General features: G+C 30.6%; 1 protein-coding gene and 1 long non-coding RNA gene across 8 annotated transcripts in view; one reads left to right on the top strand and one right to left on the bottom strand.

Annotated features, from left to right (window-relative positions):
* Positions 1-24,820, bottom strand: part of LOC147910252 (uncharacterized) — a 322,413-nt gene that overhangs the window by 39,535 nt on the left and 258,058 nt on the right. The window lies entirely within an intron of this gene.
* KaiR1D (Kainate-type ionotropic glutamate receptor subunit 1D) overlaps positions 1-24,820 on the top strand; it is a 429,757-nt gene that overhangs the window by 396,190 nt on the left and 8,747 nt on the right. For 4 of the 7 annotated variants that reach the window (XM_087404682.1, XM_087404683.1, XM_087404680.1 and 1 more), the window contains 9 exons: positions 409-576; positions 9,215-9,235; positions 11,385-11,537; positions 16,669-16,890; positions 18,907-19,198; positions 19,806-19,944; positions 21,307-21,444; positions 22,589-22,787; positions 23,937-24,168. In XM_087404682.1, the coding sequence (XP_087260808.1) occupies positions 409-576; positions 9,215-9,235; positions 11,385-11,537; positions 16,669-16,890; positions 18,907-19,198; positions 19,806-19,944; positions 21,307-21,444; positions 22,589-22,787; positions 23,937-24,168 (1,564 nt within the window). Of the gene's footprint in view, positions 1-408; positions 577-9,214; positions 9,236-11,384; positions 11,538-16,668; positions 16,891-18,906; positions 19,199-19,805; positions 19,945-20,446; positions 20,585-21,306; positions 21,445-22,588; positions 22,788-23,936; positions 24,169-24,820 lie in introns of all 7 variants that reach the window. The other 3 variants (XM_087404686.1, XM_087404684.1, XM_087404685.1) reach the window with 3 other exon arrangements.

Below are 24,820 nucleotides of genomic sequence, written 5' to 3'. Positions count from 1 at the left end.
GAACATAGCCAATCTTGAAAACGCAGTTCTAAATTAAAGTTGGAAATAGTCATAAATGAAATAGATCAATTTAATAATTTAGTAATGATGCTAAAATAAGCATTTTAAATCACTGAAAAGAACTTATTGAGAAAAATATTATCTCAGCCAGGGTTGTTATTTTAATTCTGGAAGTTCATAAGATATAGAGTTGACGTTTCTTTACTTAATTTACGGTTCTTTACTTAATTATATCTAAAGTAATTACTAAAAATTGTATGAATACTCACTTAAAAAAATCTATCAAGTGACGAAAAAAGACTATATTCCACAGTATCTAGAATGTAGCTGATATGAAATTTTATAATCTAGTACAGAAACGTGTGACTAATAGGAATTCATGTCACGATCAATCGGAATTCTTTTCAGGACTTGCATACCGTCGACTTAGAAGAATTCAAGCATGGCGGGACCAATATCACTGCCTTTCGATTAGTGGATCCAGAGAAGCCGGAAATTCAAAAAGTAATTCAGGATTGGATCTACGGTGAGAAACGCTATAATCGTGAACTCGACATGGGACAGAACAGTAACAAGGTAAGATATAACTCATAGAAGTAACGATAGTAACCGGAAATGGATTGCCGCTGCTGTATTATAGTATAATATTGAAGTGGTTTATTTTACCGATGCCGATATTTCGCTCTCCAAGTTCGTCTCAAGTATAAATATAAATAATACACGGTGCAAGATATACGGCTTCGCAAAGTGTAAGCGTAGGATGTTATGTATGCAAATGCAAAGATCGTTTCACGACGAAATATGTTCCCGTCCTTAAAGCGGCCGCGCGTCTCACGTAATAACACTCTAATTTCGCATTCTTCGTGCAAGCCCGCTTGACAGCCGCATCGATCTACTTCTTCTTGGTTCTTTCGCTCGCGAGACTTAGTGAGAGCCGGTTCACGCTCTTTGACATGACCGAGAATAACGGAGCGAATGTAATAATTGAGTATTACCCTATTTGAAGCTTGACTACTACCTTGGGGAAATTGAATTCCCCGTGACACATGCCGATTCTCATAAGAATGCAAATATGACAAAAAAATCGAATGATTGGTTCCATAATTCTTGATTCCGTTCTCCATTCGGCAAACTCGCTAGCCATTAATATTATATGTGAAGAGAAATTCGAAATCTTTGCGATTAAACAAATATTGAACAATATTGATTTATCTTTAAATTTGTATTTGTATTATTTCTTCAAAGAATGAATTAAAAACCAGGACAATGTACACAATGCGGTATATAAATTATAAAATAAAAATTATTTTAAAAAATAGCATATAAAAAATATTTTGAATATTTTTTTATCCAAATTAGGATCCTTTACAATCAATACACCGTTCTGTTCTCGTTTTTAATCTTTGCATTCTCTTTTGTAATTGATCGGTCACTACGGTATAAATTTTTGAAATAGCGTGGCTAAAAAAATATTGTGATTTAAATAAAACTGAGATTACAGATTTATTGAAAGGTTCAAGATTCAATATTCTAGAAAATGAAAGCAGAATGTAATTGATTTGAAAGAAGAATGTATTGATTGTAAAGAATCCTATTTTAAATACAAAGTATTTAAAATACCTTTCTGACATTTTCTTTATTTAACATAATTTTTGAACTTAAGAATCACATTATGTATAAATATCAAACTAACCACAGTGTTCTGATTATTAATAATGAAAAATAGCATAGTATTAGCAAGACAGTATGAAGTTTCCCAATTGATAATCACATTTAATTTTAAACGGATTAGATTTTAAATTAGATTTTACCGAAATATTATATATATATTGCACATTTACAAAATGCTACAAATTAAATTCAGTCAAATTTTCGCTATCAATAAATTAATTACTAATCAAGAAATTTACAGAAAATGTATCTCTACCACATTTGCTATAGTTATATAAAATTATGTAACTATTAAGAATACAGGCATTTATATGAATATAATTAACTATATTTATATGAATATAATTAAACTACATTTACATGGCATCCTTAATCGGATTTAATAACATACGTAATTAAGAAACTAATTAAACACAATCATTCCAGAATAACTATGATTAGCCAATTAAGGGTGCTGTATAAATGTAGTTAATTATTCACTATATATCTGCATATACCTCGTGCTTTGAAGAAAAGATATTCAAACCTGAAAACAGTAAAATTTTTAAAAACTTTCGAAAGTTTTCTATCTAAAAACAAATCTTAGTTTGAAAGTAACAAAAGCTCCAAGATACTTGGAGCTTTTGTTACTTTCAAACTGAGATTTGTTTTTCAATAAGGATAAAAATATTTATTTAATATTATTTTATATCTATAATTTATAAAATATGTACACACGTGTTCACTATTACATTATTTTTTGTTTCAAGGATCATATATGTATGTTTTTAACATATTTTGCATAAAAGATTTAAGTACTTATTATTATAACCTAAAAAAATAACATCAATATCAAATTTTCAGTTTAACAATTTCAGTTTAAATACTGATTCTATATATTATATATATATATAGAATTATATATATGTAAATAATAAAGACAAGCACTTTTTAAAACTGATTATTTAAAATAAATATGAATTTAAAGTTTGTAAAATGATAATGTTACTAAACAAACAAGAAGTAAGTACACAGTGCGTTCCCATGTTATTATACATATTAACAAGAACCGCCAAGCTAGAACGTTATATTATTACACACTACATCCGTACTCATAATATTATATTACGCAAATTCACATCCGTAACATAATGTTAATACATATATATACATATATATAGTAACAAGAAGTAGGTTGCTTTTCAATTTTATATCATATCACCGCTCTCTCAGTTCCCGCAAACCGTGAAGGTAAGCGCATCTCCGTTTTTATGCACGTCTCGAATTTGAAGAAGTCAGGTCAGATAGAACATAGTCGCACAAACATGATTTCCATGTTAGTTTCGTTTCATTGCGAGTATGTGATTCGCGTACTACTTTCTTTACTTTCATAAGCCGATTTCAAATACAATCCATACGAAGGCGAGAACGTCGCGTGACTCGTAGTGCAGGAAATTACGTGTGCAGTTTACTTACTTCTGTACTGAACACATTCTATATACAGCAGCGTAATGAAACGGCGGCAAATTAATCGGTATATACGTATATAGACGGTGTACATGAAAGTACACGCAAGTTTGCAAGTATTTCCATTAAGTCGATATTTTATTATGTATCGATTAAATCGATATGCCGACATCCCGTATGGCGTTATAGTATAAGATTGAATATTAACCCTCCATCTATAATCTTTTTTGACACAAGTTTTACTCTCAAATTTCTTCGAAATAAAAAGAGGAAGATTTTAAAAGTTTAGAACAGTAAAAAAGAATTTAGACTGGACGGAGGGAGTAAAAACATGATTGTAGACGAGAAGTTACATGTCAGAATCCGTGTGAAATATAATAATTCGTCGGAGTCCACATAGGACATGTTAAATTTATGGACAATGTAAACAATATTAGGAAGACAGTTTATAAATATTTATTTTTTCTTAATGCTTATGTTAAAAGATTTATAATCATTCATTATTATTGTCTCTCTTATTGCAATGTTAATCATCTAAATTTACTAAATGATGTTTGTATAAAACTTATTTCTTATATAATATGCATTTAGTATTTATGACACATAATGATAGATTTAAAGATAAATCGATTCAAAGATTGATTGTTTGTTTTTTGCCTAATTTGTTGATTGCTCAATGTTTCTCAATTAATCACATATAACTATTAGGGAATGATTAATCACGATGTCTCTCATGAAATAGCAGTCTTTGCTTCTTTTCGTTCATCTGTCAAGATTACTTGAGTCAGCACCCTTATTCTCACCATTGTTTTATATATCTACAATCTGCCACGCCTTAATATACTAATATATATTTATTAAAGTAATCATTTTACATAGCGTTTTTCACGTTTGTGTGTAAACAAAGAAAAAATTTATAAATATATAATATAACTGTGAAACATAATTTTTTCTGGCATAATATTATTTTATAGACGAATAAGCAAATTATTAAGAAAAACATTGCTAATTATAATTATTTCTTTTATTAAATTTATGCTCTTACATCTTATATTCTTACATCTTATATTTTAAGCTTGGAAAGCGTATATTTTTGCTTAATAAATAATATTTTTTTGCTAATAAATAATAGTTAACAGATATGGATTGTATCAAATTATATTTTTTTTATAATATCACGAGTGTAATCTGGTTTCACAAATTGAATGAAATAAAATCAAAATTTAAAGATTTTAAGGAGGGTTTTTCAAAAAACAAGGTTAAATTTCATGATTTCGCTAAAGGAAAGCTATGAAATATAGAAATTGAAGGTTTTGAGTACATATTTATTTTTAAGTGTATGAATTTCTAAAAAATCTCTATGAGTTTAATATTAGAAAATAAAAAATAAAAAATATTAAATTCTCTGAGTTTAATATTTTTAAAGTTATAAATCATTATATACGGATCTTATAAAATTAACATATAATAAACATGATTGAAAGATTTTTTATTCATTCGAAATAAAATTCTTAGTTAGTCTTGTACATTGTAATGTCGCTATCGTCCGTGCTAGAATCAAGTCAGTATAGGTCTGTTCTTTATCAATGAATTCTCTGAACTAGTGCATATGGTACAGTGTATTGAAGTGAAAAAATTACATTTGTTTCACCTCAACTTATTGCACCATGTGCACCAATTTAAAGAATTTTTCGATAAAGAACAGGCCTCATATTTTAACAATTTATATTTTTTTTACTAAAACAGAAGCAAAACTTTTTAAAAAATTAGAACTTTGCTTAGCGCCGTCATTTTGCTAGTACTTAATATAACTTTTTTATTCTAATGCAGGCAATAGAAATATTTACTTATGTAGATTAAACATTTTAATCTGTAAAAATGTATATAAATGTATAGTCACACCGAAATACTATTTACCTATTATGATCGAACTCAGATCGAACTAATAAAATCATTTCGTTACTTATTAAAAATTTTGTCAGTTTGTTTCGGATAAATAAAAATTATATCTACCATTATTTTAAAACGGGATATACGTAACGGTTTATAATTTTAAAGATGTGCACACACTCTTAATAGTTTATAATTTTTTAAATATGAACGTTAGAAACTTCCAAAAATATTCATACATGTAATTTAAACATTAATAAATATGTATTAAAAACCTTACACTTTTACATTCAATAGCTTTTTTAAATCATAAAATTTAACTTAAAGAATCTCCTCTTTCTAAAATCCCCCCTTAAGAGTGAATGATAACTGAATTGTATATAGTGCGTTACTGCCACACCCCATAAAAGAAGCAAATAACGAAATGCCAATTCGCGAAAAGCGAATTATATCGTCGCATCTGGCACGGCATCAACTGCAGAAAAGTTGAGAAGTGCGAATCCGTACGTTCGACTATTTCGACGGAAGCAACATCTGCTGGGTCCAGCGCACTGGGCCCTTAAAAAGGCCAATTTGCCCGGACACGGTTGCACGTTCGCGTAAACTTCCCAACAACTTTTTGTCGATGTTCTGCGGTATACGTAGCTGCAACACCTTGTACAAGTATGTGACGGATCTGCTGCATCGTTCGTTGCAGCAGCGTGTGTCGCGACATTATTCCGTGAAAGATATTTTCTCGTGTCACCTCCCTTTTCCGCGTGAAAGTCGAGATGTGATTCAAGCGCACTAATATTTACTCTGTTGCCATAACGTGATAAAAATAGGGATGTAATTCTTTAGCCTATTTCCATGCAATTTATTTTTTCACATTACATACGATTTTAAGATATTATTACATAAAATTATATATTGTAGTTAATGTATACCAAGCAGATTATTAATTTTTGATTATGTTAATGTTTAATATATTAAATCCATATTATTTTCTTTATGTAAGATAACCGCATTCTTGAAACCGAAAAATCAAATTTTTTATAGAAATGTAATTATAATAAGATATATTTAATCTTTGCAATTATAATTTTAGAAATTTCTAAAAAAAAATACAACACAACAGAGATAATAAAATCCTAATGAGTTAATCACAATCTAATGAATTTTATGAAATCATCATTTATAATGCAACTTGCAAAATTTGAATAATGTTTATTTCGATGAATTTTTATTAAAATTAAATAATTGGTTAAAATGATTTGGCATTAAAAAAAAGACGAAGCATAATGTAAATGTAATAAAATTGTAAAATTTTACGAAGCATAATGTAAATGTAATAAAATTGTAAAATACAATAATTAATTATAATTGTTGTACGCTGTCAAAGGAACAGTGATAATCGAATTCCTTGAATTAAAAATAATTTTGTTATTTTTAACTTCCATGTGTCAAAATGTAAATCAATCCATTTCTATAATTCATTTCAAAATAAATAACATTTATATTAACGTGTACACTTAATAAATAATAATAAATTTAAATCAAATTTAATACATTTTCTTAGTTAAATTTGACGTTATGAATTTAATAGCGCAGTAAATAAGTTTCAGTATTCTAAAAAAAACTCTGTAATCGTTGGTCGTCTTCTACCTTCTTTTCTCTGTAATTTTAATATAAATTTTCTTTTAGAAAAATACGCGTTTGATCCGTGACCTGTTCATAATATAGAGAAAATATATAATAAAATAATTCCGCTCATCATGCATGTGGTATATATATTAATATATAAAAGATATGCTATTGATTTTCTTTCAAATTTTTTTTTTGTATTAAGTCGTTAATATAGTTATGCTTTGATAATATAAAAGCTTTGATAATAGCAAGAATAAGAAAAAAGATATTATTTTCTTATTTTTCATCATATTCAAAACAATTTTTTCTTTCTCTCTCTTGTATCTTTGATCTTTACATTGCTCAATCCTTTATGGTTTCATAATTTTGAGAAACTCAAGTGATTCATTAATATAGAAAAAAATTATGTTTCAAGAATACTGAAGAATAATCTGAATAGTTAATCCAAGACTTCTAGTAATAATACTAATGGCATACTAATGTATAAATTAAACTAAAAAAAAAATGCATTTAAGAAAAAATGCAATTACTCGTTTTTTTTTTGCGAAAGAAATTTTTTTATGAAACTTGTTCTTTTGTTGATTTATTGACGACAAAAAAATAATTACATACAACTTTTTATCTTTTTTATCGGAAACATACTTTCGCGTACTTTGTTTTCTATCACATGGTATGGGCGGACAGAATTCGGTGGCTTGCCTGTAACATACAGAGATACCAATAGTTCACGGAAGATATATCATCGTGACGACAGATAGCGCATCTTCTATATTCGCTTCGAAGAGAAGAGAAGAAGGAAATGCCGGCACAAAGAAACACTCGGTTGACTTTCTTATATAGTCTTATAAAATAAAACTTGTAAAATCGTCAATTGGAAGTCGCAAAACGAATAGTACCAAAGACTGCGCTATCGATTCATGGCACGCAGAAACGCTAGTAATAAAAACTTTCTCAATTTGCCAGTTTCATCAGGTACAGTGTCGCAGCTTTACGAGACGCCGGCCATCAGACTTTGCGCCGTTAAAATTAGAAATATAAAAGTCGTGGAATAATAAAGAAGAAAAGCAAGCAAACTTCTTGAATCAAAATTTAGATACCTGTCAGTGTGAAATTATAGTTCTTTATATTCGACATTTATTAATAAAAAAAAAACACTAAATATATAAAGCCTTAATCCGTTAATAGTAATATATTTATTATATATTTCTAGTTTAATTTCACTTTGTAGACTAGAAATATATCATATATTCAATAAATTTAAAAAAACATGAGCTGTGAGAGATAAAAATGGATTGATTTAGTTCTTTGCTATTGAGCAAGAGGACGTTTATCATTAGAATTCATCTTTATGGAATGAATCCTTCTGATTATAAGATCGTGCAATTTATAGAAAACCATGTCTTCAAATAGACGTCATATTCATAAGAGATTTATAGTAAAGAATTATTCCTTTCCTCAATAATTTCAAAATGTTCTATTATAAACATACGCACAGCTATATATTTAAAAAATATATGAATGTCAAGAAAATGAAATAAAAGGTCAATTTATAATTAACAAATTTTCTCAATAAACAATATCCTTCAGAAGAACAGAAATTCTTAATCGTCTCTTAATTCCACAATTAGGTATTTAATAATTAATAATTAGGTTCAATGTCACATTGCGCATATATGCAAAATATGAACAAAACATTAAACAGAGCCAAGACATCATTGAAACAATTATGAGAGTTAACATGGTCACAACATATAGTTGACGCTGCCATTCGAGATTTAATGACGATATTACGCAAAGGCGTCGTCACATAACAAACAATCACGTTTGGGCGAATTCCGTAACGGGGATATGTCTGTCCCTCGGAGGGATGTAGGCAATCCCATTACGAGCGTGTCAAAGCCAGGCTAATTAACTCAATCGCGTACACGCAGCAAACAAACGGACAATATATTGATTTGATTACAGACGAAATATAGCCGGGTAGAATCGGCAAGCGAACATAAGCTCGTTATTCCGGGTTGTGCATAAATTGCAGATTATTTTGCGACGCCACTTGTCAGTAGACTTGTATAAGAAGTTCAACGCGGTGATTACATGGCACAATTTTGTTTCTTACTAATTAGCAAGTACATCCGCGCTTGCGACTTTCTATAGATGATTAAAGAACTCTCTCTCTCTCTCTTTCTCTCTCTCTCTCTCTCTCATCCCCTCTCTTTCTATCCTTCCTCTATTCCACATATTTCACACAATCATCAATTATTTTCAGTTATCGAATTTAAAGTTCACCGAGAAAAATGTTTTTGGTTGTATCAAGAAAAAGTACAAACAAAATGAATTTTGATTATATTAAATTAAATTTTCTTATTTCAATTAGAATATTTAATAGATTTAACTGTTAAGTGTTTGATTTATTCCTTTTTGATCAAAATTTCAATTAATGAAATGAGATTTTTTTTTCAATGTGTATTATATTATACTATTTCTTTTGTTTTTACAAAAACAAAAAATACATTATTCTTATTTCGATTTTAGAAAATATATAATTAATTGTACTTTTTTCTTTTTTGCACGCATGGAGCAGAATAATTTAACTACTATAAAGGTAAGTTAAAAATACGTTTGTTAATAGACAAATAAAATATCTGTTGCAGAATTGAGATTTTAATATAATCTATTTTAATATAGTGCAGTCATATATATTTTTAAATTCTCATAAGTTTTATGGCGGAAAATACGTTTAAATGAATAACTGCGCCTTCAAACATTTCACAGTGACATAAAAACGATCGAATCGTTTTTACGCTTGTAATTCATTATTCATAGAGCCAATGGAGCGCGATCTAACATCTCACATTTCATTACGAGTAAATTATCTGCGAAAAGCGAGGACATTTAATCAGGAACATCAATTGATTTCACCTGTATAAATACTGGACTTTATGATTCCATATAAAATTACATCATTGTTTGTTTCTTAATGTATTGCACTATAAAATATAAATAACGAGTTATAATTTTTGAAATTTAGAAGTTTTTCAAAAATAGAAAAAAAACACAGAAAAAATAATTCTTTAATTAATTTTATATAAATCTTATTCTTATTATATGAAATTAAGTATAAAAAAAATTACGCTTGATAAAAAGAATATCATAAAAATAGAAAATTATTTATAAAGAATTCTGAGGTATTCTCCTGCATTCTATCGAATAGAATAAAAGTAGTATTAAAATCAGATACAATGATATAAAATTTAACCGCATGTTTTTTTTTTTTTTTTATAAAAGAAGCATGAGAAGCTATCTCGAAACTATTTACGATTCCGATCATAGTCGCGCCCCTATCAGAATCGATTTCTCGCTTGCTCACGAAATGTTGAAAAACCATTGAAATCGTTTCCAAATCGCTATCCAAATTTCCATGATAAGACAACTGACAAAAAATGGGATTATTTCGATTAGAAACCTTTCCGAATAATTTCATGACACTTTTCCAAGTGACGCAAAAGAAAATTGCGATACTTCTATCGATATCTGGAACTAAATATTCACACGTCGATATCTTTCAACATGAAATTTTTACGTAAACCACTCGATGTGTTACATTTTTTATCTTTCGCGATATATGAATAATGAATAAAATTGAGGAAAGCATCGTTTCCTTGAGAGACTTCTGTTTGTCCGAAACTTTGGTTCGTAAGGATATTACTCTACGATCCCTTCGTATTGGGAAACACGTGAATCGGATACATTGACTAGTTCCTTCGTAAATACGGTCCTGGGGAAAGGCCTCGTAAAATCCGGTAAGGATATTGGTTGTCCCGAATATATCGGGAGGAATATACACCCAAGGTGCGATATCTGAGGTGATATCGCTTTTACAACGACAGTATCGCGGGGATACCGCGCGCACGAGTTACGAAATATAAATGTTGGGGAAACAGAGGCGCCAATTTGCCGTGAAATCCTCCTAGGAGCCGAGATTTCGTTCTTTCACCCTTCGCACATTGGAGCGAAAACAGGAATTTCCCGTCTGACCTCTACCTCCAAATACGAGCCCTTTCATGAAATAGTGAATTCGAGATTTAACCTTATTTCTCTCTTTGATAATTTCAATATCGTGAGTGTATGGTGGAATTGCGAATTTCACTTAAAATAGTCTGTAGAGTCAAGATTTTCCTTCGAAATCTAGCACCTATAATATCGTATGCAATTGTGTTTATACATTTGTATGTATTAAAAGTCTTATACGATAAGCATACAATCATTATATACTTTGTTTAATGAATAAATATACATTAATTAATGTGCTAAATTTGCATTATAATAAAGAACATACAGAATTAAACTTTAGTTTACAGTGTTTTATTCGAAAAACTTAAACTTACATATATGAATTTTGCTATAACTAACTTTAAAAGTTTGGGAAATGTGTGAACAAAATGTTTTCTCTCACTTTTTGTAAAACGAAAAATAATGCCAAAATTTTTGTTAAAACAGGAAATATGTGCTGTACGCAAAAACATGACGTAGTCGCATGTATCACGAGTACTAATAACGAGAAAATTTATTACAAAAAAAAAGGTTCGGATTATATTACACAACGTTGAGATAGCTTTTTCTAAATGGAAAAATGCTTTTTTTCTTAGCAAGTCTCTTTGTGCATAAAACCTTCCATTCAATCATTTTTGTGTGAAATATTTTGTACACGCTACATCTCTTATATAACATCTCATCGTGTGTGTGATTCGCAGACTGAAACGTCGTTGTTGTATGACGCTGTCCATCTCTTTGCCAAAGCATTACACGATCTCGACACGTCCCAACAAATCGATATCAAACCATTATCCTGCGAATCAACGGATACTTGGCCTCACGGATACTCTCTTATCAATTACATGAAAATTGTAAGTAACGTTAATTGAAACAGCTAATATATTGTGTATTTTCAAATGTAGAACATATGTATGCCCTTTATGTTAAAGTTTTGTGTGTTGAAAGTTTTCAACTTTCTCTCAAGTTAATCTAATACATATATAAATATAGCTATTATAATAAATATAAATAAATTAGATATTACTAGATACTAGTAAATACTACTAAATATTAGAATATATGGATCATACAATTATCACATTTATAACAATTCTATATATATGAATAGACTATACATTAAACTGATAAATTTTTTATTTTTCTCTTTATGTATCATTTCTCTCATAGTTTCAGTGTCTGCACACGATTCTCTTAATTTTGAATAATAACAATTCATCGATATAAATTTGTATTTTGACAGCGATTTTATGCAATGATATGACAACTTTTTGTTAAATAATTTTTATATTTTTTGCATTTAATGCATAATCTCCATATTAAATGGAGTATCAATTAGCTTTACATTTAGCACTACAACACTAAATATTCCACACTAGATACTACTAAATACTAGTAGGTATTACTAGATATTAGAATATATAGATCATATACAATTGTCACGTTTATAATTGACTTTAACTGGAATTAATGAAGCAATCAAATAAATTTAGATTAAGGACAACGATAAATCGGATCTGCGAGATCCTTTCAAGTCCTAGTAAAATATTTCATCTTGTAAAATATGTGCGATAAACGCTCGCGATAGTAAAGGCGATGCTTATATATTGACAGCCATCTTTCCACATGATTACTACACGCTCGTATTCAACGAAGCAACGATGCAAGGCAGAAAGCAGGTTATCGCAAATATATCACGCCGGGGAGAAATTAATCTCGCGCACCACCAATCGATCGCACCGACAACGTAATAAGCCATTATAACGATATGCTTAATCCAACCAACTCGCTCGCTTACCTTTCACGTAATCTACGTACCGTTCATTAACAAGCAGCACGAGTCTCGCCATGTACATTATGCATAATACATGATGGCTCTTACTCGTTATCCCGTAATGCATAAGACATAAATAGTTTTTTTTATTTTTCTCTCTTTTGCTTTTCAGAATATCTCAATCATCACAGGCAAATCACATATACAATAATACCATCATTCTCTTCTAACATTCTTATGACTTTTTTATATTTATTTTAATCTTGTATATATATTAAAAATGGTATAATACACACAAAAAATGGATTAATTTCTTTATTTTTAAAATCCATATTCATGTAGCACGAAAATTAATCATACTTTTGATATTGCAAATCAATATCGTCAGATATGACTATGATATTAAATTATCTATGTACATGCTAGAAATTAGCGAAAGCTAAAACTAATTTTATTTAATGCGGATACATGCAAATACAGCACGTGCGGATACCAGCGTTTTCTAGTTCTTTAATTTTTAAAACGATACGCAAAAGTGTATCTTTGCATTATTTTTTTACAAATAAAGAAAAAAATTTGATAAATACGTGATACGCGTGGTGAAGGAAGTCACGGATGCATTGACTTCCCGCGATCTCTGCGATTGTTTTCATGAAACAATGGAAAGTTACTCCAGTTTAAACGAAGCTGTCAAGCATACTGACAAATTGTTTGCTGTTTTGCCATGGTACGTCCTGCAAAGGACCGCCTATGCAATCCGTACATAGATTGTGCATAACATTCAAGCTAAATACAACGAAGTTATTTTAATCAATATGAGGCTGATTTCCTAATTTTTTGAAAATTTATTTTATGAAAAATTTACTTAAAAAGACGAAAGCAAAGATAATAAAGATTCTGTTTTCTATGCTAAATGAGATCCACTTCGAATATATAAACAGATGTATCGTAATGTTATATAGACTCCCTATATATCCTATTTTTTTATGTAATTCTACATAAATATTATAATAAACTTCTCCCTTCGTTCGCACAAAAATGTATTTCTTAACTGTATTTTAAAGAAATTTAATTTACCAAATATTTTCTTAATAGATAAAATAATGTATATAAGAGAATCTATATATGTGATATACTGAAAAATTGTTCATATTAAATTACACCTTACCTCGGTATTATCTATTTATTCGCAGCAAATATTGTCATGGCGAGTTGCAACTGCTTAACAATGAAATCGAACGTATATTAGACAATAGGAAATGGAAGTAACGCTACCGCGTTACAAGTTATTTTTCGTGATAATGGTCAGATAACGGAGTAATTTTTTCTTTGGTAATTATGACGGCAACGTGGTATTTTTTTGATAACGGTAACGAATTTTATAATTATTTTTATCGGTACTTTTTACATGTTTGTATATGACAACTTTTTATATATTCTTCAATATTTCCATACCGTTTTTATCATATAACTTAGATGTCATTTTTAATCAATTTTTGTTCGACCATCTGCACCGCATCCGTTATATTTCCACATATCGGTCTAATGTCATCATTTATTGTTTTTATTAATATTTAAACAAAAAATATTGCCAAATTTTTTAGACTGATCTTATTTCAGCATTAAAAAAGTAAGGAATTGTTACTTTTTAAGTATATCGGTAACGATAACTTATTTGTAAGAATCAATAACTATAACAGAGAGTAACAAGTTATTTTTAAAAAGTAACTTTCCATTCTCTGACAGTAACACACGGTAGATACGAGTTACCGTGAATATAAATATGCGTTGCACGCAGGATATGGAAACGTGCTTCGTCATACACGTCGCCATGTCGAAATTGACAAGTACTGGAAGATATGTTCTATACCGAGGCGGCTCTCATGTGCACCCGTGACTACGTATATGTCACGAACGAACGAAATCTGTCGCTCACGCGGCCGAACGTCCTGACCAGGATAAGCAAAAACTGATGTCGATAAAACCAGACATGTAATTTCGACGAACTGGTTACGCAACTATCCAATTACGCGATACACGCGTTCGTGCCGGATTAAACGTTATATCAATAATTTTTATAAAAGTTGAAAATATCTTCGATCAGTCGTGAAAAAAAAATTTATGAAAAAAATCGATTATTTAATTTTGTTATCATCTAAAAGGCTTTTAGATATAATTTGTAGTATGTCTATTTTGATATTTAAAGCTATAAATTTTCAACGATAATTATTTCGTAGTACGACGATAAAGAAAAAATTATAGAGAATATATTGCAACGAAATATTAACAAATATAATAACACTTATCGACACCATTTTAGCCTTAAAGTAAACGAAGCTGTTTCTGATAGATTTTGATGCGAATTGCGAATATAGTCCCAAAAATGTCGTACTATGTTAAGTTTTGGAGATATTATATTTTAACCTAAAAGTTCAAAAAATGAAGTATACTTGTTGAAGAGAAAGTACAAGGATTCCTAAATATCTCAAAAAACTTAAATTTAAGAAAAAAAGATTTATTTAAAGATTATATATTAAAAAGTTTATTACGATTCTACCAAGCCTGTGAAAATATGAAAAACAATGTCTAAGATTCTTTTCATTACTTACATAAATATAAGTAATCGGCGCACCAAAACTATCAAAAACGACTTCATTTACTTTAAAACTAAATAGGTTAAATTTTTGTCGACCAGTGTAATTCTTGTATTGTACGAAAACAATTTCTCGGTAATGAAAAATTTCTCAGTTGGCTAATTATATTATAAAATTACAATGCATAGAAAAAATGTAGTATTAAATGTGCTATCAAAACGTTCTAAATATTATGATCGTATCAGAATTCATTTGCTGGTTTTTACTAGATTTCATGACAATTAATACAGTCATCATCTTACGTTACTTTGTCACTGATAGTTTTCATGACAGACATATGATAATATGATAAGACATTTATGTGATATTGATACGGTATTAATCGAGTAACGCAATAACAATCAATTAAAATGATCTTTCCAAGGATCACATCATAAGTCGTCAGTAATAATAGCATCTATATTAATCTCGCGTGTCAGAACAGAATTTAATTTTATGATATTCATGTAACAGTAATTACAAGCAGTCACCTAGAATTTTGTCTGCAATTCCATAGTTTTAGGAATGTACAATGTAACTCGTGCACAGAAAAAAACGTGATAAAATTCGGTTATCATGAGATATATAATTATTCGCGAATCGCTTTACGAACAGAATTTTCGTTTCTATATAAGATATAATCGCATATTAATCTTTAATATTTCCATGTAATTGCGAAATATATACATCCGGTATATGTTGCTGCCAGACGCCCATCTCGTATTTACGAGCGTAGACGTAAATGTGTAGACGTATACTTTATTTTTGTAAGTGTAATAAATGTACCATGAATCTACTCGTACCCAAGTTTGTATGTATGTCCATCTTGGTTCTCAAACGTTTTTCGATCACAATCACGCAACATATTGGCAATTAGATACGTATATTCATTAAATTTTAAATCAAATTGAATTATTAAACTTTAAAATAAAATTAAGCTATTAATAAATTTGCTTCCAACAAAATATCTAAGATTGAAATCAGAAATTTACATTTAGTAAAGTTTGTAAACACAATTTTTGAGAGTCACTGATCTACGCATATCAGACATATACAAGCGTACAAAACTCTTACAGATTATACGTTGATTTATTCGCGTATAAACCGTCAGATACTTCAGTATTTCAATATACATATAAGATATAGTAAAAAATAACAATATATTTTAATATCATGATTTACGTCTGTATATATAATTGAAGGGATGGGCGGAATAAAGGCTCAATTCTACTTAGGCCCTTTTTCCGGCAATTAGCTTTTTCATGTATTTGATCGTAATAGAGAATATTTATAACGTGTAACTTCTTAAAGACATTACATAAATTCATTTAATATTGTATCCATTTATGTATAATAAAAAAAGTAGCAAGTTATATAATTTTTATTAATATCAATATTTTGTAATCAAACCTTTATTTCGCCCATCTCCTCAATTTTAAGTATAACATTTACAATTTTCAATGAATACACAAATATCGTTTATGATCTAATAAAATAAGTAAGAAAATATTATATTTGTAACAAAATGTTTCAAATGTTTCAATTTCAACTGTTAAATATTTTCAACATATATTTTAGGTGGAGATGACAGGGCTCACGGGTATTATCAAGTTCGATCATCAGGGATTTCGCTCCGACTTCGTTCTAGACATCATCGAGCTGAATAACAAAGAAGGCTTGAAGAAAATCGGTACTTGGAATAGTACCAAAGGTATCAACTTTACGAGAAGCTACGGTGATGTTTACAGTCAAATCGTTGAAAACTTGCAGAATAAGACTTTCATCGTGACGACTATACTGGTGAGTGACGTTTCTAAAGAATACGCGCGGCTTTCCTTTCTTTCAAACATCAGAATAATATATTGAATAAAACTTCGAATACGAATGCTTAAGTTCTATTTCTTTGAATCTTATAAATAATTGGATAAGTACTATTTTAAATTTGGATGAAGATAATATATAACATATTGCTCTTTCCTATTTTTTAAATAAATTTTATTATATAAATAGCTTTCTTTCTTTTATTTTAGAAGAAATACCATATAAATTATAAATTAATTTATTTATTAAAGCACTGTACTATTTCTACATTAAATCTATTAAATTTCTTTTATCTTATTAATACCTAAAACTGTATTAATAAGATAAAAATTTATAGAAATTGTAAATAATTAGAAATAATTAGAAATAATTATGTAATAAGATAAAACTTTAGAAGACAAAAATTACTTACAAAGAATCGCACCGATTTGTCCCCTTTAAATATGTTGTTTTCTTATTTTTATATGCCTGTTTTAAGGGATAAAATAATTCTTAGAAAAAAATCGGTTATTCTATTTCGAAGCGAGTATTGTCGAACTATGAGAGAAAGAAAAAAATGTTCGAAATAAAAGTTTAATGGTTTTAAAAGTACTTAATAATTATAATTCAAAAGCAATTTTTTAAAGTTTATTTTTTACAAATAAAAAATTTTTAAACAAATTTTTTTAATTTATTATTTTTAAGTACTCTTGAAACAATTCAACTTTTATTTTGAACATTTTTTCTATCTCTCATAGTTTTGACGTCGATATTCGCGTCAAAATAGAATAACTGATTTGTTCTGAGTGTTTTATCTCTTAAAAGTGCAAGTAGGTACTATAAAAAAATACTTTTATTTTTAGTCTAAAAAATGACATATTTAAAGCTCATCAAAATCGAAGGGAGATACTTCCGTGTGCCTTTCCTTGTTAGCTTGAGGTATAAATTTTGAAAGCATGTGCGAAAAATGTCATTTAGAATAAAAAAAACCATTTATTTCGTTTGAAGACATGTCTGCAAAAATTGTTCGTGACAATCGCGCGCCTGACTCGGAAATCGTTGCTTCAATCGAAGCGCGAACAAAACAGAAACGTCACCGCATTTAAGCGGCAGTCACAGCGAAGTGGAAAAATTTTGTCCATCCATTAGCGAAGCTCGTTGTCTTCTCGCTCTCATTTTTCCCTAGCAAGAAAAAAAGAAGACAAGAAAGAAACACTGGAAATCTAATACGTACGTAACTTTGTTGATTGAAATTTTCGCGACTATCGATCACATTACTTATTCTCACTCTAATCGTGACGACAAATAATGTAATGGTAATGTATTAAGTATCTTGAAACTCCCTCGAGAAAGGGATGGCAGTAAGTTTCCCGCAGTGAGGCCTGGCATGGTAAGAAGCGGGATACATCGCGTGAGAATCATTCTCATAAAAACTTCGATGTCCTAACGTTTCTTCGATCAGTACACGGAGATCCGCAACTAAACGAACTTATCTAATAAGAACATACAACATGTCTTAGGTATACATTACAGAATGCTCCGTGAGATTTATATTAAATGTTAAAACAACAATAAATAACAACGTTTATAAAGATATGAAACGTATATTAATTGATGTGTTTCTATTGTTAGAAACGATATCAATTTTTTCATATCCATCATTAAGTATTTTACATTTGTACTTAAATTGCGAATTTAGAAAAATCAGACTTATTTGATTACTAATTGTAACATTATTTATAAACCTTAATATTTTTCCATTTCTTTTAATAATCAATACGTACTTAATAATCAATTTGTACTAAATCTTCTAAGCTAATCTCGATATTGGTACGAATGTATTGTAAGATTATGTCGCTAATTGTAAGATTATTACTGCAGATATTATAACTTCACTGGCAGCCTCGTTGAGAGCTATCGTCAATAAGTTGATTGCTCGTATCGATAAACTCGTAGCGTTTCTTTAAACGCCTATATGCAGCACAGTATTGACAGCAGCTCATTACTTCATCGCAGAGCGCGCCATACTGTATGCGGAAGGACTCGAGCGAGAAACTTACCGGAAACGCGCAATTCGAAGGCTACAGCGTCGACTTGATTTACGAGATATCGCGGCTGCTTGGATTCAATTATACGTTCCGGCTTGTGCCGGATGGACGTTACGGCTCGTACAACGTGCAGACGAAGGAATGGGACGGGATGATGAAGGAGCTGCTCGAGCAAAAGGCCGATCTCGCGATCGGTGATCTCACCATCACGTACGATCGGGAACAGGTTGTGGATTTCACGACGCCGTTCATGCCTTTAGGTGAGAGTCAACATTACGAATGCAGCAAATATTGCTGCGATTTTACGATTTACATAAACATGTTACATGAAAAGAAGTTGTAAAAAAAAATATGCCATTTTACATGAATAGTTTAAGATGTTATAACATTTTCTAACGATGTTGTCGCTTCCATAGGCTTGGGCAATAAGATGTGGAAAAAGATAAACACATTTCAGGCAAACACGTTATTGATATTAAAGAGATATAACTACTTTTTTTACGAAAAAATATTATTTAATTACAATTCTGTACATAACAGTCAAAAATTTTAAATTGTATTTCTGCAAAAATAATGGTACGTTATAGCATCATAGAAGCAAAATTTATTATCTCAAATTAAAATAGCGGAATAAAATTTAAAATATCACACATAGCGAGCAATCTTTGTCCTGCATATCTCCGAAATAATTTCTCGGACGCAATTTTATGAGCTATTATGTACCTTCGTAAGCCATAGGTGGTCGTAACGAAAACCAGAATAAATCTCACGGGTGATTATACGCGGTCCACTGTGTCCACACATCAATGCATTCTATCTGTGGTCCTCACCGTGGCTAAGCATAAAATGAGAATTTTGAATTTCCAGGGATCAGCATACTTTACCGCAAACCCATAAAGCAACCGCCGAATTTGTTCTCGTTCCTCAGTCCTCTTAGCCTCGACGTTTGGATCTACATGGCAACGGCTTATCTCGGGGTCTCCGTGCTCCTCTTTATATTAGCCAGGCAAGTGAAACCACTTTAAATTCCTCCGACAAAACGTTGTGACACTATTCTGGAAATTTGATCCCTTATCTAATCAATGCGATCGCGTCTCCTTTAACATGATGCATCGATAAATTAAATACGAAGGAAACATAAACCTATCTTACTTCGATAATTTTTGTACGTCTTTGTCTCATAAATTTAAATAATGATCAAAATTTTAATTTATATCAATATTTATTTCTTAATTTTTCTTAATTTTTCTTAATTTTTCACGATGAGGATATCTAATTAGAAATTTAATTTTTCGTTTTTTGTTTCTAATATAATTCTCGCAGTTGTTTTACATATTGTATTAGCTATCTTGTGCAAATCATTTACAAGATTGATAAAAATTTGTTCAAATAACATGTGTTAAGATGAATGTGTTATAAGATAAATGCAAAAATTCTTAAGGTAGACTTTTTATACAAAAACGTTCAATGCCATTGGATCAGAACGTATTTGGAATCGTTAAGTTTAGATTCACGCCGTATGAATGGTACAACCCACATCCGTGCAACAAAAATCCGGACCGTCTAGAGAACCGCTTCAAGTTCTTTAACTGCTTGTGGTTCACCATTGGCTCCCTAATGCGGCAGGGTTGTGATATTCTGCCAAAGTAAGCCCTTTCACGCATCGAGATAATGATCTTCATGCGCAAATAGGTGCTCATCGCTTTTTGTTGCATGTCACACTGATTATCCTTTAATAAAATTAAATATTTATTGTCTTTGTCTTCTTCGTGCATAAATTATAATAGCTATCGATCAATAAAAAACAGGCAGCAATAGTCTCCAGATTAAGCAATTTTCATCAAGAAGTACAGAAATAAGATAGAATATGTTACACTTACAGTAAGCTATATTACATTATTCTTAAACGCGCACAAAATAAGATACAAAAATAACACTAATGAAGTATCTTGTAAAATCAATCTTGTAAAATCAATTTAGAAAATAACTAATTAAGTTTTATATGATTAAACTGAAACTGAAGAAATAAAACAATGATTTGTCATAATAAAATAAATTCTTTTTACGCCAAGAAAATGAGATTTATATTAAAATAAATTTTTTCATAGTATTTTTATTATTTTGGCTAAATAATGCGAATAATTAGATATATATTTACATGTTTCTCATTATATATTTTTGTATCGCGGAGATTGCTTTCATCATAAAAACGATCATTATATCAACAAAAGATCTCTGATTCACTAATTGTACGAAGCATATAATTTCACAAATTTATCTCACCAATTTCAGAGAGTGACGACACATTCGCGGATAGGTGCACGCTTTATCATCTAATCTCGATCCTTCCCCTTTCACCTGTCCGCAGGTTCAGCCCCTACGAGTGGGAGAACCCCCATCCATGCAACGGGCAGTCCGAAGTCCTCGAGAACGAGTTCACCCTAATGAACTCGCTCTGGTTCACCATAGGCTCTCTCATGCAGCAAGGCTCCGATATAGCGCCGAAGTAAGTTACTGAAGAAGCACGCAGTGTATATAAACATGGAATACGACAATACAGAATTCATTATGCCGCTGTTACCAGCGTAAAACTAAGTTTAATCGTGTGAGGAAAGCGAATGTACAGCGCGTTATCGTAGATTATGCAAATGGTGGAAGAACCAATAAACCTGCCGTGCTATATCGTAGGCTTGCTGCAACTGATTGTACACCAAGTATACCGGAAAACGTGAGAATTACTTGACAGGAATATATTCTTTAACGACTTTTGATGTCGACTCTTTCCTTGAAGAACAATGAAAATTTAATCGATAGCTTACTTAGGAATCTTAATTAAAGGATTACAGCAAATGAAGCTGCAGCAGTATGTAACAAAACTTTACTTTCTAGTTAATTCGAAGCAGACTCTCTCTTAATAGAAAATTAACTTTATACGGTTTAATTAACTTTAACAGTTTAATATTCAAAATTAAAAGGTTCGAAGGTTAGAAAGCGAATAAAACGCGTTCTATCAAAAATATGGTTTTAAAAATTGTCCAAGAATTATATCTTTGTAACGCGATTTCCGGTGTGCTGTATACAAGTGCGGCAAAATTAATCACAACGCTTTGCTCGTACATAGTTATCGAAATGCATAATATTGCATGGCATGGCTGAAAGCTTGGAATGCCCTTACACAAGTAGTTTCCAATAATTCCACGTGCTCGTTATACATGACATAATTGCGTTTATGTATACTCGCCAGTTTTCGCATGTAAAATAATTCGCCCGCACACGTTTCCTATATATGTCCATTCCCGCTCGCCAGCTTCTGCATTTGCCGTTTAATAGCGAACGCGAATCATTTAACTGCGAAACGGGTTATACCTGCAACGTATACAGCTGGCTCGTTACATAAAGCGAAGTTGAACTTCCGTACGCTCCATTACCTTCGCGTAAAAAGCGCAAAGTTACCTTCGAAAACTTCCTCGAATGGCAGGTGTCACTGATTTCTTTTTCTACGATTCGTATTTTTGACACGCTCTACTTTATCGAGCACGAATCTATACGAGATGGTTTATCGAACTACTTTGCCCTCAAATTCGCATGCTTTTCCGTTTAAAACACCTTGCGATGGAAAACAGAATGCAGCCTTTGATCTCTTATCGTAGGGCCGTGTCGACTCGCATGGTCGCTGGTATGTGGTGGTTCTTCACGCTGATCATGATCTCCTCTTATACGGCTAATCTCGCGGCTTTCCTCACCGTCGAGAGGATGGATTCCCCGATTGAAAGCGCCGAAGATCTCGCTAAGCAGACGAAAATCAAATATGGTGCTCTCAAAGGCGGCAGCACAGCGGCTTTCTTCAAGGTAAGATTAATACTTTTGTATACATTATTCATTGTGTACCCAAGAATGACATTGAAGCGTTTTATGTATTTTTGAGGATTGTAATATTTATTCCGAAAATACGAAAGAACTTCAGTTTTTTTAATAATTTATTCAATAAGATAATAAAGCTACACTTAAAAAAAAAGTGGTTGAATTAATCTGAAATACCTATATAATAATAATAATAATAATAATAATAATAATAGTAGTAGTAGTAGTAATAATAATAATAATTTGGTGAGATATTTATACGATTCATAATTTTCGTTAAAATAAAGGTTGTATATTTTTGTTACAATAAATACATTTGGTTGCATAAATTCTGGTTGGTTAACAAAACTTTTGGTTGAAATGTCAGATTATTTAATTATGATAACGAGAGATTCTATTTAGTTTTCTCTCTCTCTCTCTCTCTCTTTTTCTATATACATATAAAATACTTTTTTAACCATACATGTCATTAATGTATGTTACATGTAATTCATACATTTTTCTCTTGTAGTATAATAACCAAATACTCGGATATTATTATTATACTGTGACAGCAAAATTTTTGATGTTTATGATTATAATTACATATTATTATCATTATCATTATAATTACGTAGCTATAATATTAGTAATAATTATGTATATAGTTCTATTAACGCACACACGCACACGTACACGTCACGCACATATATATAGTTGGCAATCAAAATTGACTATGATTACTACTATAAAAATAAAATTACTATAAATTATAATTAAAAATGAAATATAAGCTGTAGTTATATCTTGTTAATTCAACCATGGTTATTTTTCTGTATACAAATGCTGAAACACTAAACGGAAAGGTCAAATAGGGTACTATATTGTTATCTCAAGTCCTGCAAGTAATTGAGTTAAATCCACTTCTGACGGTCTAAGAATCTCCAATCGGAGCAAAAGCGGAACCGCAGGATGCGACCCGAGAATATTCTCCTATTAATTCGAGAGCGCCGATGCGTGCAATTAGGGATGTAAGCGAGACGCGATATCCTTCCTCGAAGTAAGGCATGCCTACTTCGAGGTTAACCGATTTCCACTCCGACGTTCCATCGTTTAACGGCACGCGTTCTCAACCACGAAATTCTCGGCATGATCTAGGATTCCAATTTCTCGACGTACCAACGCATGTGGTCCTTCATGGACTCGGCGAAGCCATCGGTATTTACGGGGAGCAACGGTGAGGGTGTGGATCGAGTGATCTCAGGAAAAGGCAGCTACGCATTCCTGATGGAATCCACCTCCATCGAATACGTAATCGAAAGGAAGTGCGACCTTACTCAAGTTGGCGGTCTCTTGGACTCCAAGGGATATGGCATAGCCATGCCGCCAAGTAAGTGTTAATAGAAACGCTTTTATACATATGTACTACATGCTACAGAAGGAATCGCAATAAAAATTCATGCGATCCATACAAACGCGCTGTTAAATGAAAATCGTATAAACATAAAAAGAAGTTCGATGATTAAAACGTGAAGGAAAAGATAAATGAATGGGAAACATCAATATGAATTTCTTGAAATAATTTTTGTATCTTTAATAAATTAGTCTATGTAATTTGTATCTATCTTATTAAAAATATTACAAAGTAGAAAAACAAAATGTTTTTTTTCATTAAATATTTTCTCGTAAAAACTTATTAAATATTTTATTTTTATTATTTGAATATTCTAATTATATAGTATACATTTAACGCTTCAATTCATCACAAAGTAATTTAATATATCATTGATTTGTGTTGGTCGAAAACCAAATATGTTATAATATATATGTTTCTCAATAGTTATAGATTTCAAAGCTATGTTATTCAATGCAAATGCTACAGTAATGCTAATTAACTTTTTTGCCGCATCTCAGCAATTCAAACACATTACTCCGCAATATAAACACGTGATGAATCAAGATTTTAAAATAATCGATGAATGTGCAATATGTGGTCGAAGTATTAATCAGCATACAATCAATAGGAGCATTAAAATTCACAA

Source organism: Acromyrmex echinatior, chromosome 3 (genome assembly GCF_024713525.1).
Source record: "Acromyrmex echinatior isolate Ae372 chromosome 3, ASM2471352v2, whole genome shotgun sequence".
NCBI classification, from domain to species: Eukaryota; Metazoa; Arthropoda; class Insecta; order Hymenoptera; family Formicidae; genus Acromyrmex; species Acromyrmex echinatior.
This window is presented reverse-complemented; position numbering and strand designations above follow the sequence as displayed.